Here is a 23427-nt window from a genome sequence, read left to right as displayed (position 1 = left end):
ATTGGCAGTGAAAATTGCTATGCAAAATGTGGCTAATAATGCCACGTTGTTTGAGAACAAATGTGGTGGATCCTGTTGCTGAACAGGAGGAACGCACTTGGCAGATAGGCTTTGTTTTCTTTCATTCTGATTTTCTTTAGAGAAAATAATTGAAAAATAATAGAAGTGTGTTATTAATGTCATAATCTGTGCATGATTGATTCCCTTTATTTGTTACATTTTCACATGTATTCAATAAATAAGACTTATTTAATAAATTTAATGTATTGCAAAATGGTACAAGCAGGAACATGATCCTCCCCTCCCATTGAACCTATCCATTGCTTTCTGGGGTCAGGCCCTTGGTGGCAGCCTATAAGTACATCTGGGGTATGCATCAGGATCTAGGGGAACACCTGTTCATCAGAGCACCCCCAGGGACGACAAGGTCCAACGGTCACAAACTCCTGCAAGACCATTTTAGGCTGAACATAAGTAAAAACTTCTTTACTGTCCGAGCCCCCAAGGCCTGGAACAGACTGCCGCCAGAGGTGGTGCAAGCACCTACTCGGGACACTTTCAAGAATCAGTTGGATGCTTATATTGCTGGGATCCTTTGACCCTAGTTGACTTCCTGCCCCTTGGGCAGGAGGCTGGACCCGATGATCTTATGAGGTCCTTTCCAGCGCAAATGTCTATGAAACCTATAAAGTCTATGAAATCTTAAATGAGGTTTCTTTTCTGTCTGATTTGGTTTATTGTAGAACAAGGGATGTGGTTCCGACATGTAATTTCAGAGGCCACGTCATTTAGAGCAGTGAATGGGAGGTCTGAAAACAGGAAGTCTCGACCCCCTAAGCTCTGGGTTGCTACTGATTTATCATGCAGCACTACTGGACAGCCACTTTAGTAGAAGTTTGGCTCCTCAGTCTTCAGAAATTTACCCTCAAGTCCAGTGTTGAGGAGTCCCCTATGCCTTCAAGCTTCAGCTCGAGGAGAGGGAGAATAACACCTACCTGTTTCCAGTGTGCGCAGGGAAGATTGATTAATATTCATGCAGTAGAGTTATGATAAAAGGATGCGTTGGGAAGTTTGTTTAAAGGACTGTGCCAACTCTCCCTCTCGGTGTTCCTTCCACCACGCGGCTTCAGAAAGGGAATCGTACCTCCTCAGTTTTTTTCTGTGGCCATGTTTTTCATAGGAAATGTTGTAGCATTTTGACGAAAACAAAACAGAAAAAAAACTCAACTGGTTTTCTTTTTCAAATGGAGGACATTTTCGTTTAATGGGGCTTGAAGTGTTTACAGGTGTTTCCTCATGAGTTCATATTTAGTGACCCCAGGGACCTGAAGATTCTCGTAAGGCAGGAGAAAACACTGAGCTCATACTTGTGTTTTAAAAGTGTTGAACATGAAAGGGCCAGATTGTCGCCAGGGGTAAACTGGTGCAGCTCTGAGGCCAGTAGTCATGTCGATTTACACTAGCTGAGGTCCGGCCTCAGTTAGGCACATCTTAAACCCAAGAGAAGATCCAAATCTTGTTCAAAGGTTTTCCTGCTGTAGAACCCCACAGGCCTTGTTTTGCACACCTCGCTCAGAGAAAACGCCCATCGGCCGCTGGTTCTGGGTCTTCATGTTTGTTTAAAAAATGTTTAGGTGATCCATGGTGTCTCTTATGCATAATATCTTCCAGAACCCCCTGGCCTTGGAGGATCTGTATAATGTGGTGAAGAATAACACAGAGTAAAGGAAAATATAAAAGCTCTTGTGGTTGGAGGATGTGATGACATCACACACACAGCGGGAACTCAGGGCTTTTAAAAAGCTGAAAGAAACATCCTGACAGGCAGTTATCACATCCCTTGTACAGGAGTAAAACACATTTAGCAATTAAAAAGCCAACCCATCTTCTGCAAAGAGAAAAGACTCCGTCCTGCCACAGAATATGCACTGGCAAAAATGTAAGTGAGTTCTGATTGCCTTTGTTTTTCGTAACTGCAATGAAAGATAATGACCATATGAATACCGCTGCTAAGTCAGCATCAGACTAGCACAGGAGATCAGACCATAGTCACTTATTGAGACATGTACAGCTTAAGAAAGACAAATATTAAGACGTGATGCTAATTTTCCAGCTTGGATAGTAACACAGGACAGCATCACTGCTTTGTTGGTATTAATCATTCTGTATCAAATGGAAGACTATGATTCATAAAAACAGTAACAGGATACAAGATATTCTATCAAAGATCATAGTGGTTATTTACCACAGAATTTTCCTTTTAAAAGTGAAACCTGTGATAAATCTTATTTTTGTATCTGGTTTATGTAAACACTACTTTTTACCATGAATTATATTACCCAGTCAGGGGACTATCAATTTATTTCAATATCTCAACTTGCAAATTATACTCATATGTTTAAGGCTAGATCCTCAGTAGGAAAACGGAAGGATGCCAATAGGACTAGGCTGATTGCCACAAGCTGAAGAGCTGGTCTATAATTATTACCTTTTATTAAAAATAGCCTGTATTGCCAGCCACTCTGTTTATCTTCTTACATACTGCAAGTCTTGAAAGAGAGAGTAACCTATTGAAAAAGGTAAGGAATAAACCGGAGTCGAAGCAGTACAGTTATGAGTTAACAGGAAGTAAACATATTATCATTATAAAAATTGTATCAATGGCTTTGTTTAAAAAAAATAATGTCATGCCATTTGGCGGCACTTTTCTCAGGAAATTTAGTGATCGCTCTCATACAGGTAGAATTTGCTCCTTTTCTTTTCCTTCTTTTATTCTGACCATGCACATTTCTATAGGTGGTATTTGTTTTTGTAACTATGAAGATATCCTCTCTCTCTCAGTACTCTATGCTATTCATTTAACTGGTAGTAAAGCATACCTGAGTGGAAAGGACTAATTTCTTAAATATTTTCCAGTGATTTGACTAACGTGGAATAAAAATGAAGCTTCTTTTCCATCCTGTTATAGATCAAAGATTATACAAAAAACAGTTTTATGTACACCTATTATTTTGAGGTAATCAACAATTATGCATGTTTTCTTTGGATCACAAATGTAAATATTTGTCCTTTGTCTTTGAATTTTTTTGGAGGGAAGTGGGGGCAGGGGGGCTCATTTTTATAATTATTTCATGGGCTGCAAAATCAAGTAGCAAAGAGATATTAGACAGCACATTGGAGCGCTTCAGCGATCTATTTCTTCTCACCTTTCCCAATCTTAATAATCTTTGGTGCATTTGGTGTGGAATTGGGGTTTTAAAAATGTATTGCAAAAGATTAGCTTCTGTGCATCTTAGATTTTAGGTACAAGAAGGGCATGTATTCAAGGTTTGATGGCTTTGGTAGTCAGAATGACCAGCCATACCGAATGCTACTGTATGTGATTTAGATGAGCACATAACTTTTTCAAAGGTGAACAGGAATTGCAGGCCTAGGTCAGGGGAGATGACTGCAATACAAAGGGTTGGGTGCTTCCTACTGACAGTCTGCAGACAATGCAGCCTCTGTGCAATACCTTCCCCTAGTTCCATCCCCAGAGCGCCTCGTTACTTTTCAAACCTGGACTTAATTATTATAGCAATACTTCCTGGATATTTTGAGAAGTAGCAAGTACCTTGATAGGTTTCCCTAACTAGGGAAAACTTTTCACACCAAGCAATAAAGTGGCCAATGGACATGCTATAATTCTATCCAGTCCAGATAAGTGTTGTGGGTGACCAGCTGAATTCTGGTTTGCATTGATAATTTTTGCTACTGATATTTTATTATATGCCTAAGTGCATATTAGGGTGCAGAAACCTATGGTTTACCCTTTTTTATTTAAATCTAAAGTAATAGTTACTTTCTAGAAGTGAAGATCGTGGATTTTTAATAAGCTCACCACCTCCTGTTTCAGTGGAGTTAACTGCTTTAGTTTTCTCTGGAGCGAGGAAGAAGCCTCAAGTGGTTAGGAAACTAGGCTAGGGTTCAGGAAATCTGAGATCCATTCCTTGCTGTACCACAGTCTTGCAGTGCTCCCATGGATAAGTCACTTAATCTCTCTGGGCCTTGTTTCCTCTCTGAGAAATGGGGACAATACTTCCCTGCCTGACAGAGGTGCTTAAATAAAAAGAAGGAGACAGTGAGTTGTTCAGATGTAACAGTAAAACAGGCTGTAAGTGGATAGATAATAATCAATTTGATGGAGCTGTTTGTCTCTTCCATGTGATTTTGAAGAGCAGGTGATGCCTTACCCTAAATGCGAACTTGGAATGTCACAGGGATCGCTCTTCCTTTCCACATGCACAGTGCTGCACTGCCATTTATCTAAATGATTAACTTGTCCAAGCTAATAACTCAGGACTCATTCTTATAGACAGGTGTTGTGTTTGGCAGTCTCCATTCTTCAGATAAATTGCCTTCTTATGAGTTACTCTTATGTTCTGTGATCATGAAATGTATGTATTGCAGAATCACAGAAAAGGAACAGGGGGAAATATATGTCCCTGGAAAACTAGCTTTAATCCCAGCCATTATTTCCTAAGGAGTTAATTGTCTGCTAATGTGGCTACTAAGCAGGATTTAACCTAAGGGAGATAGGAACCCAAATGCCAATGGAAGTAAACAGGATTCTGGCACTTGCCTGTGTAGGATTCCTTTGCCAGTAGTCTCTTAAGGAAAATCTGTTCAAACCCAAATGCCAAATGCAACTTCAGGAACTTGCCTACCTCAGTGATGAGGATGGAATAAGGACCTGAATAGAATAAATGTAGCTACAGTGACGGAGAGCTAGATAGCAAAGCAATACGCAAAGGCCACGCTTGTATTAAAATTGTCTGGGTGGATTTGCAAGTCCTGTCAAGGCCATGGTGCTGAAATGTCAGAGCACTAGGTCAGAGCCAGCAATGTTTGCTCAGTCCCTGTAGCTGGGGGGAAGATGCCAAGAATGGAATTTGAGAGCTCACCTTGGGTTTTACAGGGGAGATGGAAAGACACAGTCTAAAAGGAAAAGAACTTGAGAACAGTAAGAAGTACAACAGGAACGGTACCAGCCCCTCTTGTTTCCCAGCTCTAAGAAGGGATTGAGGGCCACAAGAATGACGCAAGATTTAAATACACGTGAGCTGATTTGAAGGGAATTGTCTCATGGTTGCTGTTTATTATTATTGCCACAGCAGAGGTTTCAGTCAGGCCAGGAGTCCTTTGTGCTAATCGCTATATAGATGCACTGCAGAAAACTCATCCTTGCCCTAACCAGCTCGCAGCCTAAGACCTGAGCCTCCAAGGACTTCTGCACAAACTGTGCTTTCTTCACGGGTAGCGGTGCCCTTGAAGTCCTTGCACAGACGGTGTACGCGCCTCTGCAACCATGGGGCCCAGTGCTTCACTTTTGCAGTCTAAGTGCAGTGTAGCATGAAAGAATCCCCACCCACGGTAGAATACAGTTGACTGTTAGGAGTTTCCCATGTTTTTGCAGGAATTGGGTTTGATTCCATTGACCAGAATCCTTGTTATAGCTCTAACTTGATCAGAATTAACAGCCACAGAGTGGCGAAAATGCAGCTCCCTCTTTTTCGGTGATTTTTTGGGGGGAATAGCTTTAATGTCTTATTCGATTTACGGGTGAGTTTTTTCCAAAGTTTTGGTGATAAAGTTTTAAAAAGCACTGATGTGATGTGGGAACCAATGCAGTCCATCAATCTCAGGCTCCTAAATCACTTAGGCATGCAAAATAGAATCTCTAAAAGCCTCTACATTCAGTGGAATTTCAATGGGAGCTGCAGGCTTAATTTCTCTAGGCACCTTTGAAATGATTTTAAAATCACATGAAGCTTTTACTGCACACAACAACAGATTTGAGGGTTTAGACACCCTTTGAAAGTATCAGATAACAAGACTGAAAGCTGAAACTGCAATGTGTTGCATCTTGTGAGTCTCAGGTTTGGTAAAAACACTCTGGGAAATATGGATAGGGCAAGAATCAAGCACATGGGTGTTGCAAAACCCAGGTGTCAGGCTCTGTGAATGACCACATTAGTGATTAAGTGAAAAGCTTGTTCTACTAAAATGGAAACGCTACTGTGGGCTATTGATGGGTATTAGGAGGTGGGGGATGAGACCCACAGGCCAGTCGCTTTTCATCAGCAGATCTCAGTTTCCTCTATAATGTGGGTTTTGGGTTTCTGAAAGCTGGACATGTTTTACTGACTCCTGTTGGCTTCAGTGGACCCTGCATCAGACCCTGAATGTCTGCAGGTGTTCTCTAGCTGCTCTCTGCAGCAGTGAAAGCAGCAGATGTCTTTGGCACACACTCCACATGGGTCCCTATGTCTCATCAGAGAGTCCTGTAAGTGTAGTGTCCATCAGTATAAAAGCAAAGCTAAGATCCCTTTTGTGGCTCTGCATCAACTCCTTGTAATCACTGGAATGGGTGCCCAGGCCTTTCACTTTGTTTTCCATCAGACAGACTGGACAAAAGCTTTCTCACAGGACTAGAGGTGAACGGCCTGTAAAAAGCAGGATTCTCACAAATCTGAGTAGTTAGTGGGCTCAAACGGTGGAGCAGAAGACAGGACTGATCGGAAGCTGCATAAGCTAAGGCAAAGTTTATTCCTAGCTGCTCCTTACAATGCCACTAATCACGTCATTCAAAACCAGTGTAAGCATGAACACAATAAAGATATTGGGCATCATTCTTTTATCACTTGTGCTACTTTACCTTTGGGTAACTCCACTGACTTTAGTGGTTGCTGCTCATTCATTCCAATGGACAAGAGATTGGAATCAACCCCAATCAAACATGATCAATAAATGCACTTTGAGGTAGGTCCAATGTTTGATTTATTGATTTGCAGTGTTAATTAGGCTCAACAGTGCCCAGCATTCATTTCCTCATGTTTTGCAATGAACCAGCACTTTGGTACCTTAGCTTTTGCTCAAAGTGAATTTTTTTTTTTTAAATTGTAGAGCAAACACTCTGCTCAGATGTTTGCTTAGCGCTTTGCAGTTAACTAAATGTTTATTGAAATACCCAACCCTATTGTGACCAACAATACATGCCATAATCCACTCCTAGCCAGCTCTAATTGTCAGCATTACTTATAATAATAACTGTAATGCTTCATGGGAAATCGAGAATGTGGCCGATACACAGAAGCTGCTGCGTGTTTGCTCTTGTGAACAGGCTATAACATGCAGAGATGTGTCTCTGAGTCATGTTATCACAGCATTCCAAGAGAAACAGGCATGTCCATGTCAGCCAGACAACCTATTGACAGAGTGGTAAATCAATGGATAATTCTCTTCTGTGAAGTTCTGTCACTTAAGCGCAATGAAGAGAGAATATTCATGCTTGATATCCTCTGTTGTCTAGTGGGACATTAGCCAGGTCAGTTAGTAATCTGCCTCCAGCTCCATCAGAGCATGTGGTTTTGGTCTGGGTCTGAAACCGGTGGGCGTGCTTACATGAGACATTTACTGAGGACTTGACAAATTAGCTTCACAGTAAAATGTCACTGTCTGCCCATGAGGTGCTATTAGGATGGAGTTATAGTACTGCCAGACACAAGTACTACTCTATGGTGGAGTTATTAACTCTGCTGCACTGAACATGTTGATGCTGGCATGGCTGGCTGGGGTACACGGGTGCTTCAGTGCAGGGCTGCCTGCTGGCTAGCCCCGCACTGATCCACCCTTGTGCCCCAGCCAGCCCCTCCACAGCACATTGAGCTGGGTTGGAGCAGCCCGGGCTGGCAGGCTAATCCCCGGGGCCCTCTGTCATCTGGGGCTGTGCTGCCCCAGCTCAATGTGCTGCAGTCCCGGGCACATATGTAAACGCTGCACCTGGGAGCAATAAACTCCGTCCCAAACTGCACTGGAGTTTATTCCGTCACACTCATTTCACATGTAGGCTTGCCCAGTGACTATTATCCTGGTTCTTAGTTTCATAGTTTGTTGGGTCAGAAGGGACCTGAGCAGATCATTTCGGGGGCTGGACTTGATGAGGGGGGCTGGACTCGGTGATCTTCCAAGGTCCCTTCCAGCCCTAATATCTATGAAATCATCAAGTTCGACCCCCTGCCACGGCAGGAAAGAGTACTGAGGTCAAACGACCCCAGCAAGGTGTTCATCCAGCCTCCTCTTAAAGACCCCCAGGGTAGGAGCCAGCACTACTTCTCTTGGAAGTTGGTTCCAGGTCCTAGCTGCCCTGACTGTGAAGTAGCGCTTCCTGATGTCTAGTCTGAACCAACCCTCTGCCAGCTTGTGACCAGTATTTCTTGTCGCTCCTGGGAGTGCTCGGGGGACAGGGACTCCCCCAATGCTTGCTGGTCCCCCCTGACTAGTTTGTAAACGGCCACTAGGTCCCCCCCTCAGCCTTCTCTTGTGGAGGCTGAACAGGTTCAGGTCCCGTAGCCTCTCCTTGTAGAGCCTGCCCTGCTGCCCCTGACCATGCGAGTGGCCTCCTCTGGACCCTCTCCATGCTGTCCGCATCCCTCCTGAAGTGCAGCACCCAGAACTGGTGGCCTGACCAGTGTCGCATAGAGGGGGAGGATCACCTCTTTGGACCTGCTCGAGATGCATCTGTGGATGCACGACAAGGTGTGGTTGGCCTTCCCGACCGCGTCCACACACTGTCGGCCCATGTTCATTGTGGCATCAGTAATGACTCCAAGATCCTTTTCTGCCTCTGCACTGATGAGAAGGGAGTTCCCCAGCCTGTAGGCATGCTGCTGGTTCTTCCTCCCCAGGTGCAGTAGCCTGAGCTTGTCAGTGTTGAAACCCATCCTGTTCTCATCCGCCCACCCCTGTAATCTGTCTAGGTCCGATTGCAGCCTATTCCTCCCTTCTAGCGTGCCCACATCCCCCCACATCTTAGTGTCATCTGCAAATTTGAACAGGGTGCTTTTTACCCCCTTGTCCAAGTTGCTGATGAAGATGGTGAATAGTGCAGGTCCAAGGACCGAGCCCTGGGGGACCCCAGTGCCCACATCCCTCCAGGTCGAATAGGTCCCGTCCACCACCACTGTCTGGGTCTGGCCCTCCAGCCAACTAGCGACCCATTTGACTGTGTAGGTGTCGACGCCACAGTCCCCTAGTTTTTAATGAGAATGGGGTGAGAGACGGTGTCGAAGGCCTTCCTAAAGTCCAGAAAGACTACGTCCACTGCTACCCCTGCGTCTAACGATTTTGTGACCTGGTCGTAGAAGGCCACCAGGTTGGCTTGACAAGACCTGCCTCGAATGAACCCGTGGTGGTTGTCCCTGAGCATAGTCCCCCCGGCTGCCCCTTGTGGACATGTGCTAGGATAACTCTCTCAAAAAGCTTACCCAGGACCAAGGTAAGACTGACTGACCTATAGTTTCCTGGGTCCTCCTTCCTCCCTTTTTTGAAAATGGGAACCACATTGGCCCTTTTCCAGTCCTCTGGCACCACATCAGAGCGCCACGAGTGCTCGTAAAGCCGTGCCAGGGGTCTCGCAATGACCTCTGCCAATTCCCTCAGCGCTCTGGGGTGGAGATCGTCCGGACTAGCTGATTTAAATACATCCAGTCCCTCCAGAAGTTCCCCGACTAGATCCTCACTGACCCTGGGCCTGGGTGCACCTCCCCTGGGGCCTGCGGAGGTCCCAGTGGGGTGGGGGGGTGGTGACCCGGTCCCTGCTCAGGAAAATGGAGGCAAAGAAATTGTTAAATAGGTTCAGTCTTAAAAGGGGAGGTTGGTACCAATACAACACAGGACTAAATCCTGGTCCCCAACTCATGGTGTAGGCATGTGGGTAGGCTTTTTAGGGTGTGGGTAGGCTTTTTAGGATATTCCATCTCTGGACTGCTCAGATTATAAGGCAGAAGGAGCTGAGGCATGCCATGGCCAATGAAGCCACTATAAGGGAAGAGGGAATCAGAGTAAATATACTTCCCGGAGTGGCCTGTATGGGCTGTAAGAAGTGTATTTCATCAGCGTTAGATGTTTTTCACTGAGGTCTGCAGGGCTTTGTCAGAAAGGATCACAGAATATCAGGAGCGCAAAAAGAATCATGTTGACTGTCACAGATGTCTGTACCACATGCTGAACCCTTTCCATCACCTGCTAACCCCAAAACTGCAACTGTCTGAAAATAGCATTGCTAGTTTGAATAATCAATATAAAAATATTTAAAGACCTCTGAAAGGGATTGACTCTCCAAAGCCAATGTAAAGCAAAGATGCGAACAAGGATGATACAAGATGTATAGTGTTATCTAACTACTGCTGAACTGACATCAGTACCTTACTGTAAGCAGGCTGTGATTTAGAACCAGTGCTTGTATATACATAGCTTAGTGCATTTTCTTTTCTTTTCTTTAAAAAAACAAAAAACAAACCTAGCGCTCTCTGTGCCTGACAAAGGTGTCAGCAGTTGCTTTGTACAATTCAATTTTCAAGACTGGAGCCAAAAAACTCAGATTGGTTTGTTAATTGAAAGCCTGGATCTTTTTTGTTAGTCACTTAACTGTTTGCTTTTCTCTGTTAGTACAAATAAGAAAAGATTTCCATTGTATTTTTTCTGTAGTCTTTTTTATTATATTGGAGAGGTAACCGGAAAGGAAAAAAATATTTACACTAGTTGTGCTGATAAATTGATAAGCTTGTCATGTAAAGAAACACTAAATCTTCTGAAACTCTGAGAAGTGTGTCACTTGCTGTTGTAGGCAGCCAGGCATGCAAAAACCCTTACAGATCAGCAAGGTATTTCAAAGTGAAAATTGCCATGATGGGAAACCAGTCTGAAAGGACAGAGGTTTGGTCCATGCGTCATATATGCATGCAGGGCAGTGAGGGCATTCAGTGATCTGAATCTTTTTTCTGCCTTGGGCCGTACAATTTTCAGATAGCTGTTCTTATTCACTTCTCACCTTAGCAATAATTATAGCTGGAATGCTGGAAACTGAGTGGTACAGGAGTTTGGTTTTAAGTCTTATGAAAAAGTATTTTAAGAAAATCACAGTCTCAGTGCCAGTTTAAAAGCATCAGCATGCATATTAGCATGTTGGGGTTGATTATTAAGAAGGAAAGCTCCTAAAAAGGCTCCACGGGAAAAACCCCACACAGAGAATCAGGTGCCGGCAAATCTTTGAGCAAAGTATTATAACTTCTCAGTCAGCAGTTTGATAATGTTGTGCTCGGAGCTATACAAATACCTCAAATAAATACTCCTCAGCACAGGGAGACAAAAGGAATTGAAGACTAAAATATACAGAATCACTGCTGGAGCCATTAATCTGCTCAGTTTTTCTCTCCTCTTTGCCAAGGTATCTAGTACAGTGTGTTCTCAAGTCTCTTATAAACCCATGATCCAGGCTTTGGGCCTGCTCCCAGCAAAGTGAATGGCAAGATTCCCACTGACTTCATTGCCAACACTTACACTGGCTTCAGTGCCAGCAAGGCCAGTCTGATTTTTTCCCCAAGAATAAGTGCAAGAAGGGAAGAAGTGGAAAAAAGTGAAATGTGTCAACCTTGATTAGTCTTAGATCATAATAGTCTTCAGTAGGGACCTAATCCAAAACCTGCTGCTGCTGGTGGAAGGACCCACCATGTCTTCAGTCAACTTAATCCCCAAGTACTCCCTCTTATTCCGTTAGGGCCTGGCCTGGGAGGGAGTGAAACGATATTGACTTTTTTGTCTTTGTCTTTGTCTCTAGCCTGTTTGTCCCCAGTTCTCGTGGGCTGAGCCTGCAGTAATCTCCATCCACTGTTTGAGCGATAGCTCAGCATTCTCGGGATAGTTCTCTGAGCTGGGTGTTTGCCAGGGTTAGTGCCAAATGTTCCACAAAATGATGAGCGATGACATTGCCAAACAAACCCCTGGAGGTTTGCTTCTGCTGGCGTAAGAAAAGGCAGGCTCACCAGAGCAGTAATGACCTGAAGTGTATTGACATGCAGAAATCTTGCTAACATTCCCTCTGGCTGTGATGGACTCTGGATTAGACCCGCAGATATTTGTACTGTTTTGACTGCTAAAAACAGCAGCAAACCTGGGTTAAAAGCTCGGGAAGCAAGATTTATAGCTGTTTTGCATTGTGGGAGCCCTGTCAAGGCGCTGAAACAGTGTAAATGAATCTGGGCCATTTGTTTGCATTCCTCTTCTCAGTTTTGCTAAGCTTTTTTATTTATTTTTCTTGAATATGTTCACATGCATCTTTGTGCCCACACAGCACCTAACACAGTCAATCTCCGAGAAGCCTCCTTTGAAGAGTGTGGAGCCAGAGCTCCTTTATTTTTTAAACAAATCTTGCACCCGAAGCTGAGGAACGCCATGCCCATGCTTGTTTAAGTGAGAAAAGTACCTGACTTTGTACAACATCACCTTTCCTCAGGTTGTTTTTGATTTTTAACCATCCTTTTTCTTTGCTTTGCCCGACACCAAAGCAGGGAATTATTTTTTCTGACACTCTTCTGTAAGGCTCAGACACCATGTGCCCCCAAGCAGTCAAAAAGCAGCTGCACCAGCTTTATTTTTATTTTTGGAGGTCAGCTCTGGGGGAACCGAAATACTTTCTGCAGTCTTTGTCACATTTGTTCAGGTTTTCTGGTTATTCTGCTAAAACAGGAAGCTCTGAATCGGTATATTTATCAGCCTTTACAGTAAGTGGCTCCTTGTTTTCCCCACAAAGTTGGGGCCTGGTACTGCCCCCTTTACTTAAAGTGAGCAGTGCACTAATCTGCAATGGAGACTTCTGAAATCAGTGGGATTACTCAGAGCACAAGGCAATGCTCAGTCCCTGCTCAGCTGCAGTCAAGGGCAGAACTCTCACAGGGTGACATGCAGCGTAATAATGGGAGGAGAATATGGCCATTCAAAAGGTTCAGGAAATTTATAAATTAAATCATTTTGAAATGCAAATAAACCTAATACACTAGGGAAAGCATAGTGATCATCATTCCCTCCATTCACTATAATCAGTCTCCAAGTTGTTGATACTGGGAGATTAGTTGTGATGTTTCTGGGGCGGGAAACGTTTTCTTATTGATTCTATGGTCCCGTGGTGGGGCCTGGCTCCTTGATCGGGACACGTCTGTACAACAGCAATTGCAACGACTGCAAATTCACCTCCGACATGGCTGCACAACAGCTTCCTGGTGCAGAACCTCTTCTTGGGGAAAGGAGGAGGAGAACATTTTAAACCCCTCTTTGGAATGGTATCTGGTACCGCCACTATTTACAAGAGCCTTTCAACATGTTATGATTAAATGAATTTGGACGCAGCAGCTAGCCCTTCCCACTGAAATGCAGCACTTGGATGAGATTTCCTTGCCGAAGCTGCAATCTATTTATGAGTTAGGGGGAGGGTAAACAGAAGGGAAGGTCCCAGGCTTGTCCAGGTCTCTGACATGAGTTTAGTTGCTCTTTTTGGGGGGAGAAAAGAAATGCTTGGAATTTAACTTTCAGTGTCATTCTTGAGGCAGCTTTGCAACAGCCAAATGTTTGAGGCACTTCTTACATTTTAAGATCAAGAAGCACTCATGTCCTGCCCATAACATGCCAGTCCCTTTCCTGTTAAGTCAATGCTCACTTGCAGCAACAACCTCTTAATAGCAACATTTCCTCTGGTAACAATCTCTGTACTATGCATTCAGCATCAGCGACAACCGTTTAGGAGCAACGTAGCACTGGGGTACCAACAACTTGCTATTAACGGGTAGAGAGACTGCATTAGTCCATGGATGGTTTGTTTCAATATTAATGAATCCACTTGGGAGTGTGCATCATGGAAAGTCCCTGGAAATCAGTGGAACTTACACGAACAGAGGATCTGGGCCTCTCTCTGACTCTCTATATACAAACTACAGGTAAAACCAGCATGGCTTTTAGGGGCCAAATTCTTTTCTGGTGGAAATTGGCATAGCTGCTCTGGCTTCGGTTGAAGCTACATCAGGTTTTGCTAGCTGAGAATGTGGCCCAAGAGCCACATACATGTAGATATCTTTTATTAGACCAACCACCCAATTTGGGTTGGTCTAATAAAAGATATCAAATTCACCCAAGGAACCTTGTCTGCCTATGTCCTTAGACCAACATGGCTACAACCTAAACCCCTACATACATGTAGAGGAATTCAGCTTTATTCATATCATGTTCTTCAGTGGAAACAAAGAAACCCATGAAACGCTGATTAAAGTGAAGGGTTGATTTGCACAGGCAACAACCTGACTGCATTTCAGTGGTTGTATTGTCATTATAACAAGGTTTTAGGCAAGTTTGATTTTCACAGCAAATCAGCAGTGTTTCGGCTTCCCCCTTTATTTTTAATTTTTGCAAGCAATTACTAACTAGATGCTCTTGTGCAGCAGTGTTCCAGAATGTAAATTGTACATGGGCTGACTGGCACATATTTCAGTAGTGTTCACCAAATTCACTTTTCCAGAACCCCCGGACATCAAGTCCCCACCAGGCCTCTGTCTTGCTTAAGTCTCATTTGAGCCTTATTGTGAGGGTGTTGGTAGCACACACACCCTCTGGATTGGGGAGAATTCCATCTGGAAAGAGATCAGGAGGTAGAGGGAGGGAAGGCAAAGTATTAAACCTTTAAAACCTTCTGGGACCTATGTTTTATATCTTAAAACAGAAGAACAATGATAGCCTGTCCAGATATTTCTGCTGCATTTGAAAATTCTGTAATAAATATTAAAATAATTAAAATATCTGACTATTACTTTAACAACATGTATAGACAAGAGAGAAGCAGAATAAACATAAATCAGTTTGTTTTATCCCATGAAGAATATGTTGTATCTTTAAATAAACATTGTCTGGGTTGAATTATATTTTAAATTAAATATTTGATATGGACTCAAGTATATTCAGTTATACTCAAATATAGAAGTCAGTCAGAATCTTTAGAAAGGGAATTTATCAGCTGGTATATTTACAAACCAGGGTTCCTTGGAAGTGCGGCAGCTCACATCTTGATATCAGTGGTTTTATAAATACCATAGCTTCCTGAGTTTTCATAAAATGCAGCCTCCTTGTGCCATTAATTGCCCTGAAATTATAGCCTGATAAGGCTCAATAATATCAAGTACTTAAGTACTGTACTTTCCTCTGATTCAAAATGTCACAAGACTTTGTGATAGGCTTTTTCACTGGTTGCCAGATTAGCTTTTCCAAGTGGATCTCTGCAGTTTATTGGTTTAAACCTTTGATCTGCCATTGTTATACCAGGCTGCAGAGCAAGAAAAAATCAAAGGAGCACTCTGAGAAGCGGGAAGGTTCAAAAGAAAACACTGTTAAAGTAGGTGGATTGGGTAAGCAGTTAGCTGCCACAATTCACACTCAAGCTAAGCACCTTCCAATCCTGCTGGCAAGCAATAAACAAAACTTCATTAAAAAATGAAGGGGACTTCATTCAAGGTAACATGAACAGTGTTCACTATTTCAGAGAGTACTGGAGTGTATGCTTAGGATGAATTATGTGCTAAGATAGTTTTATACTATGGTCAGTGCTAAACACCTAACGACCTGTTGTGTTATCCATGCATTACAACACAGGGGTCAGAGTCGTCTTTTATACACATGTGTTCTTTTATACACATCTGTATATATAAAATGCTACATGGATTCACATGTATAAGTATAAAGTTTATTATATGTATATATGTTTATATGATGACTTGCGTGTGCACGTGCATGTGCACGCACATGTAAATAATGCAGTTTCACATGTATAGTTCATCTCCATGCCCTGGAGGAACACAGCATAATTCTACAGCTATCGTTGATGGAAAGGTCAGGCAAATTGTGCTGTGTAATAGTAATCACTTTTCATGAGTTACCACATCCTCCCTGGCTCTTTAAATGACTAGACTGCTATCCCTATTTGTTTAACAGATTCAGTTCACTATACACCATGCACAATGTAACCCAATACCCATAGTCTTGTTCGAGGGGGGAAGAATCCCTGGGCCTAGCTCTCAGACCTACCCCAATCCTGTGTTCTGCTCAGAGTGCCATGCTGAGGACCGATCCCCGAGCTTTTGGCCACATGCTGCTGGGGAACAATGTGATGCGATAGCCATTAGCCAAGGTTGATGACTGTGAAGCGGGCATAGGTCTGGAGGCTTCCCCTGGCAGCAGGTTGCACTGATTCCCAGGGCAGGATGCAGGGCCCTCTGGAGTGGAACGTGTTAAGAGGGCAGTCTGCAAGGGAGGGCATGGCACTGGGGCTTTCCGAGGTGGAGCTGGTTTTGTGAAGATATTTGAGACAGAAGCAAAGAAATATAAATGTCGTTGCAATATATTTCTCAGCCTCCACTTCAGAGCAGCAGCAGCAGCCCCGACCCTATCAGGGTGTCCGCGTCAAAGAGCCTGTGAAGGAGCTCCTGAAGAGGAAGCGTGGGAACCTACACAATGCCAACACAACTGCAGCGACAACGGTAAGAGGGGAATGAGACGCAAGCGGGAAATTCTTCCGTTCTGCCTGGATGGGAGCTCAGTCCTTGATCCCAGCCTGAGCTAAATGGGTCTGTGGTGACCACTCTTAGCTATCAGACAGGTCTTTGCATCATACACTGAATATAAGGAAAAGCTTCTTCACGATTCATGTGTCCGGACTCTGGAATAGATTCCTAATGGGGGTGGTGCAGGCACCTACCCTGGAGAGCTTCAAAAGGAGCCTGGACGCACACCTTTCTGGGGTTATTTGACCCCCACAGTCTTTCCTGCCCAGAGCAGGGGTCTGGACCTGATGATCTCATGAGGTCCCTTCTAGCCCTAAACTTCTATGAATCTGTGAAACACTGAACCTCTTTATCCTATTTTCATTAATTAGGCCTCGTGACCTCCCAGGAGTTAAGTAAACATTATTATCTTTGATCTATTGGCTCAGTAGTGTAAGGGCCTGAACAACTCTCCTGGGATTGAATTGAGGTTGACATATTCAGTCCATTGCAGGATCCTGCCTCTTGATGGATAGGACAAAGTGATTTTCCCACATGCAGTTTGTATCTAGAGGCAGTGTCAGAACTGGGACTAAAACTTGGGAAGTGGATGGTGCACAGGCTGGTACTCGCATCACCAAGTTAGGTGTCTGTCCAGAGTTCCCTTTTCATAAGTGTGAGGTACACTGATATAATAGGCCCCTGATCCTTCCAAAGAGAAGGATCTTCTCAGGCTCTTTTGAAAATACAATCTTAAAATACCATCTTAAAATGCATGCAAAATTTCTTGCATGCATACCAGCCTCTGGCTTCAGTCCATCCAATAAGTACGAGTATGTTTTCCTGCTCTACAGTTGGCAGAAACTTCTACCTGTTATGAAGTAAAACAGGTACCAGACATCTTCTGCTCTGTAGGAAACATCCAAGTGAAGCACGACAATTTTTAAAGCTACTAAAACCATTAGAAAGACAGTTCTCTAGCTACTCCTTCTTTAGCCTTAGGTTAAGTGCATTAATTCTTCCAAAAGAAAACACTTTGACTGGCTCTTCACTGAAAATGAAACTCCTTTTGTGGAACAGAGCAGCACAGCAAACCTCAGTGCCACAGATCTTGCGCTTGGCCTCTGTACGAGGTTGTGCTTCACCCTGGAGCAGTTGCCAGTGTTTGTTCTCATATTTATTTGGCTAATGCACAACTGGTATGCTGAGCCAAGCAGGTGCAATGAAGCATTGAATGGGAATGAATTTATTGTATTGATACTTCAGGCTTGGGCAAATGTTTCTCAGGAGAGATTGGGTTGAACTGTTACAGCAATAACTGCTATCTAAATGTTCTTCTCTGTTTTCCAGGTGGTTTTGCCCCATCAGCCGCTACCATCCTATTCACCCATTGGTAATGCTTCCAAACATTTCTTTCCATTTGCTTATCAGCTGATTTTCAAGCCAGGCTTTTGGCTGATGTTTTGAACAATTCTAATCTTTTTTTACAGGCCAGCCTTGCATCGACATGGATGTCACAGCCTCTGCTTTGCCAATTACTGAGGAAGGGGCATTGTGTTCTGGTTGGCTCTCCCAGCCTTCTCCTGCATCCCTCCAGCCCTTAACTCAGTGGACAACTTACCCAGATTACGTGTCACACGAAGCAGTCAGCTGCCCATATACAGCAGACATGTATGTTCAGCCAATGTGCCCCAGTTACACACTCGTTGGACCATCTTCAGTTCTGACTTACGCCTCTCAGCCCCTGATCACCAACTTTGCGGTAAGCTGAAGATGCCTAGGAGCGAACAAAAGCCAAAATAGTTTCCCATAAACAGTGTGAGAAGCCCCTGATTTAATCGATATCTAAATTTATCTTTATTACTTGGGTGGCTTTGCACCCATGCCGCGTTCCCATAGATTACCAAGAGTTGTTTCTGCAGTAAAAGTTTCAGAAGTGGCACTGGAAAATCAGACCCGTTTTCTTTTGCCAGAAGTAAATTTGTAGGGAGGATAGTTCAGAGGGAGAATGCACTCTCAGTGCAACTGTCACGGTAACTATCTTTTCATGGTCTGAATCTCCCATGTGGTTCTCTATGTGAACTACAACTTCCAGTCGGTATTTTGTCTAATGTGAAGTTATGTCCTGATTCCCTCTCTGCTTGACCCTTGAAATTAAGAGGGATTGTTCTGAGAATCATTATGGTTTGAAAGGGATGAAAAAAAGTGACTGTGTTGAAGTCGGACAGTATCCAATTTTCTCAACAAAGCTGTCATTTTCCAAGCTCCCACAAAGCCTCCAGCACTTACCACCTAATTAACTCACGAGCCATGCTGCATTGTTCTCTCAAGGCCTTATCCAGCCAGCTGCCATTGAAGTCAATAGTGTGATTGCCATTGATTTCACCAGGAGCTGGATCCAGCCCCTAAGCAATTTTTATCTTAGGAGAATATTGTTTGCAGTGGGAAAAAAATAATGGTAAGAAATAAAGTTCTGTTGCTATCAGATCTAGCTTAATGGGGATTCCTATGGCTTTGATTCATGGAGCACAAGCAGGTACAATTAAAACGAACCATAAATTATCATCTCCTGTTCAGATGCATAGAATATCAGATATCAAATACACAATGGGCTCTGTTGTCTGGACAGTCCCATAGGGCAGAATTGCACTTGAACGTCTGGACTGAGTGTTCAGCTAGTGCTTCAATCTTTATTGTTCATTAGGATATTTTAAATGACTGTTGCCTTTTTCTTTAAAACAAATAAAATAAAACCATTCTGTGAGACCAGGCAAAACTTTTCCTGTGAACTCTTCGAAAAACATAGCTTTTGTGTTCAGGGCCAATGTAATTTGTGAATTGGAGTCTGATTCCTGGTTGAAGCAAAATGAAATGCTTGCCTTTCTGAAAAAGGAGATAAAGTTTTGTCTGGATTGTCACAAACTGATCCTCCCTTCTCCCACCCACTTCTCCCACCATTTTGCAGTTCAGCCACTGAACTGAAAAATTCAGCATCTCCTGGGCTTTATTACCAGAGGGATTGTGTCTTCCCTAGTAAACCGAGTTAAGCTTAACTGTGTTTAGGAGTTAGTTGACATGATGCTGACCATGACTGCTTAACCTAGAGAAGGACAAGCTGTGTTCAGCATTCTGGGCGCGTCTACACATTCAATTAATGTGCCTTAGGTAATGCGCATTAAATCTAGTACCTGCATTGTGGGGTACTGGAAAGATGCGTATTGGCTTATTTTAATGTGCATTAGCTAAAGAGCACTTTTTGGGGGGTGATGCTTTGATGCACATTAACATAGGCTAACATGCATTAAAGCACACATGTAGATATGCCCTCGGTTGCCTACTTGGCACATCCTATTCATACACTCACATGCTAATAGGGCACTGTCAAACAGGCAGCCTGTCCTAATCTTGAACTGATAGCCTTGTAAGCTCGCAAGAATTGAGGTGGAAAGGAGGATAGAAAGATGGTGGGAGCACAGTTTGCACAAGTGCATTCAGCAGGGTGTGATCCCACCTGTTGTGGCTTCCTGGTAGATGGGTTTTTAAAAGGGTTGCATCTCCCATTCTCATCTCCATGTGCACCTACACAAAGACAGGGAAAGGAGCGCTGGCAGCAAGACTGAGAAGCTCTTACTCTGATCTCTTTTGTACGTAACAGCCCAGAAGCACTACTCCAGCTGTGGTGCCTCAGCTGGAGGTGACAGACCAACAAGCACCTCTGACCTATTTCCCGTGGCCGCAGCCCATCTCGGCATTACCGGCATCAACCCTGCAGTATCAGCCAGCTTCCTCCACGCTTCCTGGGCCGCAGTTTGTCCCACTTCCCATCTCCATCCCAGAGCCAGCCCCACAGGAACTGGAGGACGCGAGAAGAGTGATCAACACACTGCCCATTGAAAAGCTGCTGCTAGAAGATGACGACAACGATACGTACGTTTTAAATAACACTCTCTCTGTCGAAGGGCTTTAAAGTCATGCATTTGGGGCCTGATGCTGCTTTCCTTGCTCACCCAAAACTCCAACTTGCAACACAAGTTTTGAGCGTAGAAGAAAAGTAGCTTTGGGCCATTTTGTTTCTTCTTAAGATGTTCCTGGCATTCCCCATTACTGTTCCCTTGGTATGAAAATTGAACTTGCAGTGAAATTCCTCTGTATGCGGAGGATGAGGCTTACGCATCATTAATGTGCTTACCATATTAATGCTTCCAAATCGGGTACATAGATTTGGCGTTGACTGTCAACACGGGGTGAATTTCATCCTGGGATGTGCAGGGTGGTCTCAAACTGACACAGGTGTTTTGGTAGCACATTTGCTAATGCTGTAGTCCCCTTTTGTAGCGTGTGGTAAGACAGATTTGCCTACAAAAGTATTAGCAGGTTTAATTTGCGGGTCTATTTTCTAGAGCTCTGCCTAAATATTACGTAGATCTATCTTTGCTTTGTTCACTCCACCAACTCCACTGCCACCGTTAAGTTGTTTCAGAAAAGGTCAGTGACAGTGCTGGGCCTGAAATGACATATCCTTGTAATTAGACAGCCTTTGGAAAATATTCGTTCTACATTTAGGAATAGTTCCGCTCCTGTGTAAGCACAGCTTGGTAGCCAAGCAAAAGGCTGATATCAGAAACAGAACCGCTGAGACACGGGCCTGTGCTGAGATGCAGCCGGTGCTCTGTATTGTTACAGAGCTGCCCCCAAAGAACTGGGCACTTGCATCCTGATTTCATTCACTGAACATGGTGACCAAATTCTCAGACACCTCTTGACCCAGAGCTGCAGAATCAGCCCAGAGCTGTTAAACAGCAGTGAAGTATTTCCATGTGAAATGTTTCCCCATAACATTAGTGCACGGCTCTCCTGCAGTGGCACACAGAACAGACCCTGGGCCCATACCGGTCAAGGGGAGTTCTGCAAGGTGCAGCTCCATGACAGAAGGTCGTGGAAATAAATGACCTGCTAAAACCAGGCGCTTGGTATCTCAACAAAGTGCAGGTGGGTGGCAATGCAGGCAGCTGGCAGCACTGCAGTTCTTTCTCTTACTCCTGAGCCTTAGCCATTGGAATGATGATATATTATCATGATGTATGATACAACATCCCCTGAAACTGGGGATGGGCCATGTTAAATACCAGAGCTGTTGAGGCCTCTAATGTATCTTATCAATATTCCTAGTATTAGAGAGTCTTTTAAAGTCATGGGCCTGAACAGCACCATCATGCTGGTTTATTTTTCTTCCCTGGAAAGCGAGCAGCATGTACTTCCCTCTGTAATGCAATTGTAAAGATCATTATTGGTGTTCAATAGTACCATGCCACGGACCAAGATCCTTGCAGGAGGCTGTATCTCTTTTAGCATTTGCTAATTGTTTCTTGGATTTCCAAGGGAGTCCCAGCTGATGAACACAATTTCTCTGGGTTTTTCTGCTTCACAAAGCCCAGGATCTTCAGATGATTCTATATTTGGAAGAACATTTTTGACTGAATTTATTCAAAGGGCTGCTCCCTCACACTGTCATGACCTGGTGTCCAGTGCTCCATTTCTTACCCAGGCAATATTTCAAATGGCATCTCAGATTTTGCCTGAGTAAGGACTACAGGATGAGGTTGAAAGTCCATAAGAATTTCAAAGCAGGTTTCAAAATTAACTATTGGCAAATCTAAAGGATTTAAGCATCAGATCATATCAGCGATCATAAAGTTGTCTGAAAACTGCAGTCATTTTGGCTTATTGATGATATTAGTGGCTTAAATTTGCAGAAAAACCCAGCAAAGAAATTAACTAGCAGAGGCTTGGTTCACCACTGTTTACTCCAGGTTTGCAAAGACAGCCAAGTTATCCTGGTCTAGGACTGGGGTGGCACAGTTGTGAATCAGACCTGAGGTTGCTCCAATTTGTGTTAACCTTCTTTGAGTTTCTTGTATGTAAAATCCCCTGGTGTGTACACAGTGATGATGTGTTGTCTGTGAATTTCTTTCTGGGTTGTTCTGTTAAATGAAAAAAAAAAAAAGAAAAAAAATCTCAATAAAGATCTACAGTAACTTTTCTATGCCTAGAGTGTTTTCTTTTCCTAGCTGTGGCATTTGGCACACTATAACCACACTGGTCTGAAATCAATAATGTTAGCTTGATAGCATATTTGCAGAAATATAAACAGAGATTAGTGATTTGGCTTTGCACTGATTTTTGAAATATAATGTACACTGAACATGGATGCCAAGACCTGAAAGTGGTCTCAAAACCTGGCTCTCTGGAGTAGTCCTTACTCTTGCAAGTCATGCCTCTGTTCATGTGTGTTTCATGATGCCTGTTATCTCTATCCCTGTAGTGCCTACAGGCTTTCAGTGAGTGTGGGGCATGTCACCCCAGCCTCTTTACAAACACATAGCAGGAGATGCCTCCTGTCTTGAAGGGCCTGAACTCTCAATGGAGAAGATAGACAAGTCAAGCATCTGGGTGGAATAAAGCTGAGAGGTCTGCTGACCTCCAGTCCAGTGGTTTATCTACCTGCTAGATCCTCACCTCCTAGGGAAGACAGAAAAGATTGGCATGATCGTTCATTGGCAGGATCAGGCCAAACTCTGCTGGTGCAGCTGAAGCTCCATCGTGAAGCTGTGCGATGTTACCTCAACAGACAATTGGTCTGTGCAATAACTTTGGACCCTGATTTGTTTCCTTCATATTGTGTCAGCCCTTTTGAAAGCAGATTCCTTTTTGCTAATTTGGCCAAGTTAACTGGCACCCTAATGCAGTTTGATGGATTGATAATGCATTAAGGTTTCAGCACCTTTGTATTTTTTCTCTTGAGGTTGAAAGTCCACATACTTTAGCTGACGCACTCCCTAACATGGCCCTAGTCCCAATAGCCTTCATTTCATGCAGACGTCTCCTTATTCTGGCAGAAATAATCTGTGCAAGAAGTGAGGGGGTGTGGGTTAGAAATCAGACAAGCAGTTAACCTTTGCAGGCCTTTTCAGACACGGTAGAATATGGGCCTGGAACAAACCGTTTGAGGCGACTGCAAAGAGCAGAACAGAGTCGA

General features: G+C 43.7%; 1 protein-coding gene across 1 annotated transcript; it reads left to right on the top strand.

The window, feature by feature from the left end:
* Positions 1-1677: 1677 nt before the first annotated feature.
* Positions 1678-22430, top strand: POU2AF1 (POU class 2 homeobox associating factor 1). Its single transcript, XM_006271352.4, has 5 exons — positions 1678-1939; positions 16261-16388; positions 17742-17784; positions 17882-18153; positions 20047-22430. The coding sequence occupies exons 1-5, from the start codon at positions 1924-1926 to the stop codon at positions 20356-20358; spliced, it is 771 nt and encodes a 256-aa protein (XP_006271414.1). The 5' UTR covers positions 1678-1923; the 3' UTR covers positions 20359-22430.
* The last annotated feature ends 997 nt before the right edge of the window (positions 22431-23427 follow it).

The sequence above is a fragment of the Alligator mississippiensis genome, chromosome 16 (genome assembly GCF_030867095.1).
Source record: "Alligator mississippiensis isolate rAllMis1 chromosome 16, rAllMis1, whole genome shotgun sequence".
Classification (NCBI taxonomy): domain Eukaryota; kingdom Metazoa; phylum Chordata; order Crocodylia; family Alligatoridae; genus Alligator; species Alligator mississippiensis.
Note: the sequence above shows the minus strand (reverse complement) of the source record. Positions and strands in the feature narration are given on the sequence as shown.

Bases quoted from the DNA above. Each gene is read 5' to 3' on its own strand.
- POU2AF1 (XM_006271352.4), top strand. The intron at 16,389-17,741 runs GTAAGAGGGGAA...TCTGTTTTCCAG, and splicing joins ACACAACTGCAGCGACAACG to GTGGTTTTGCCCCATCAGCC. The intron at 18,154-20,046 runs GTAAGCTGAAGA...TGTACGTAACAG, and splicing joins CCCTGATCACCAACTTTGCG to CCCAGAAGCACTACTCCAGC.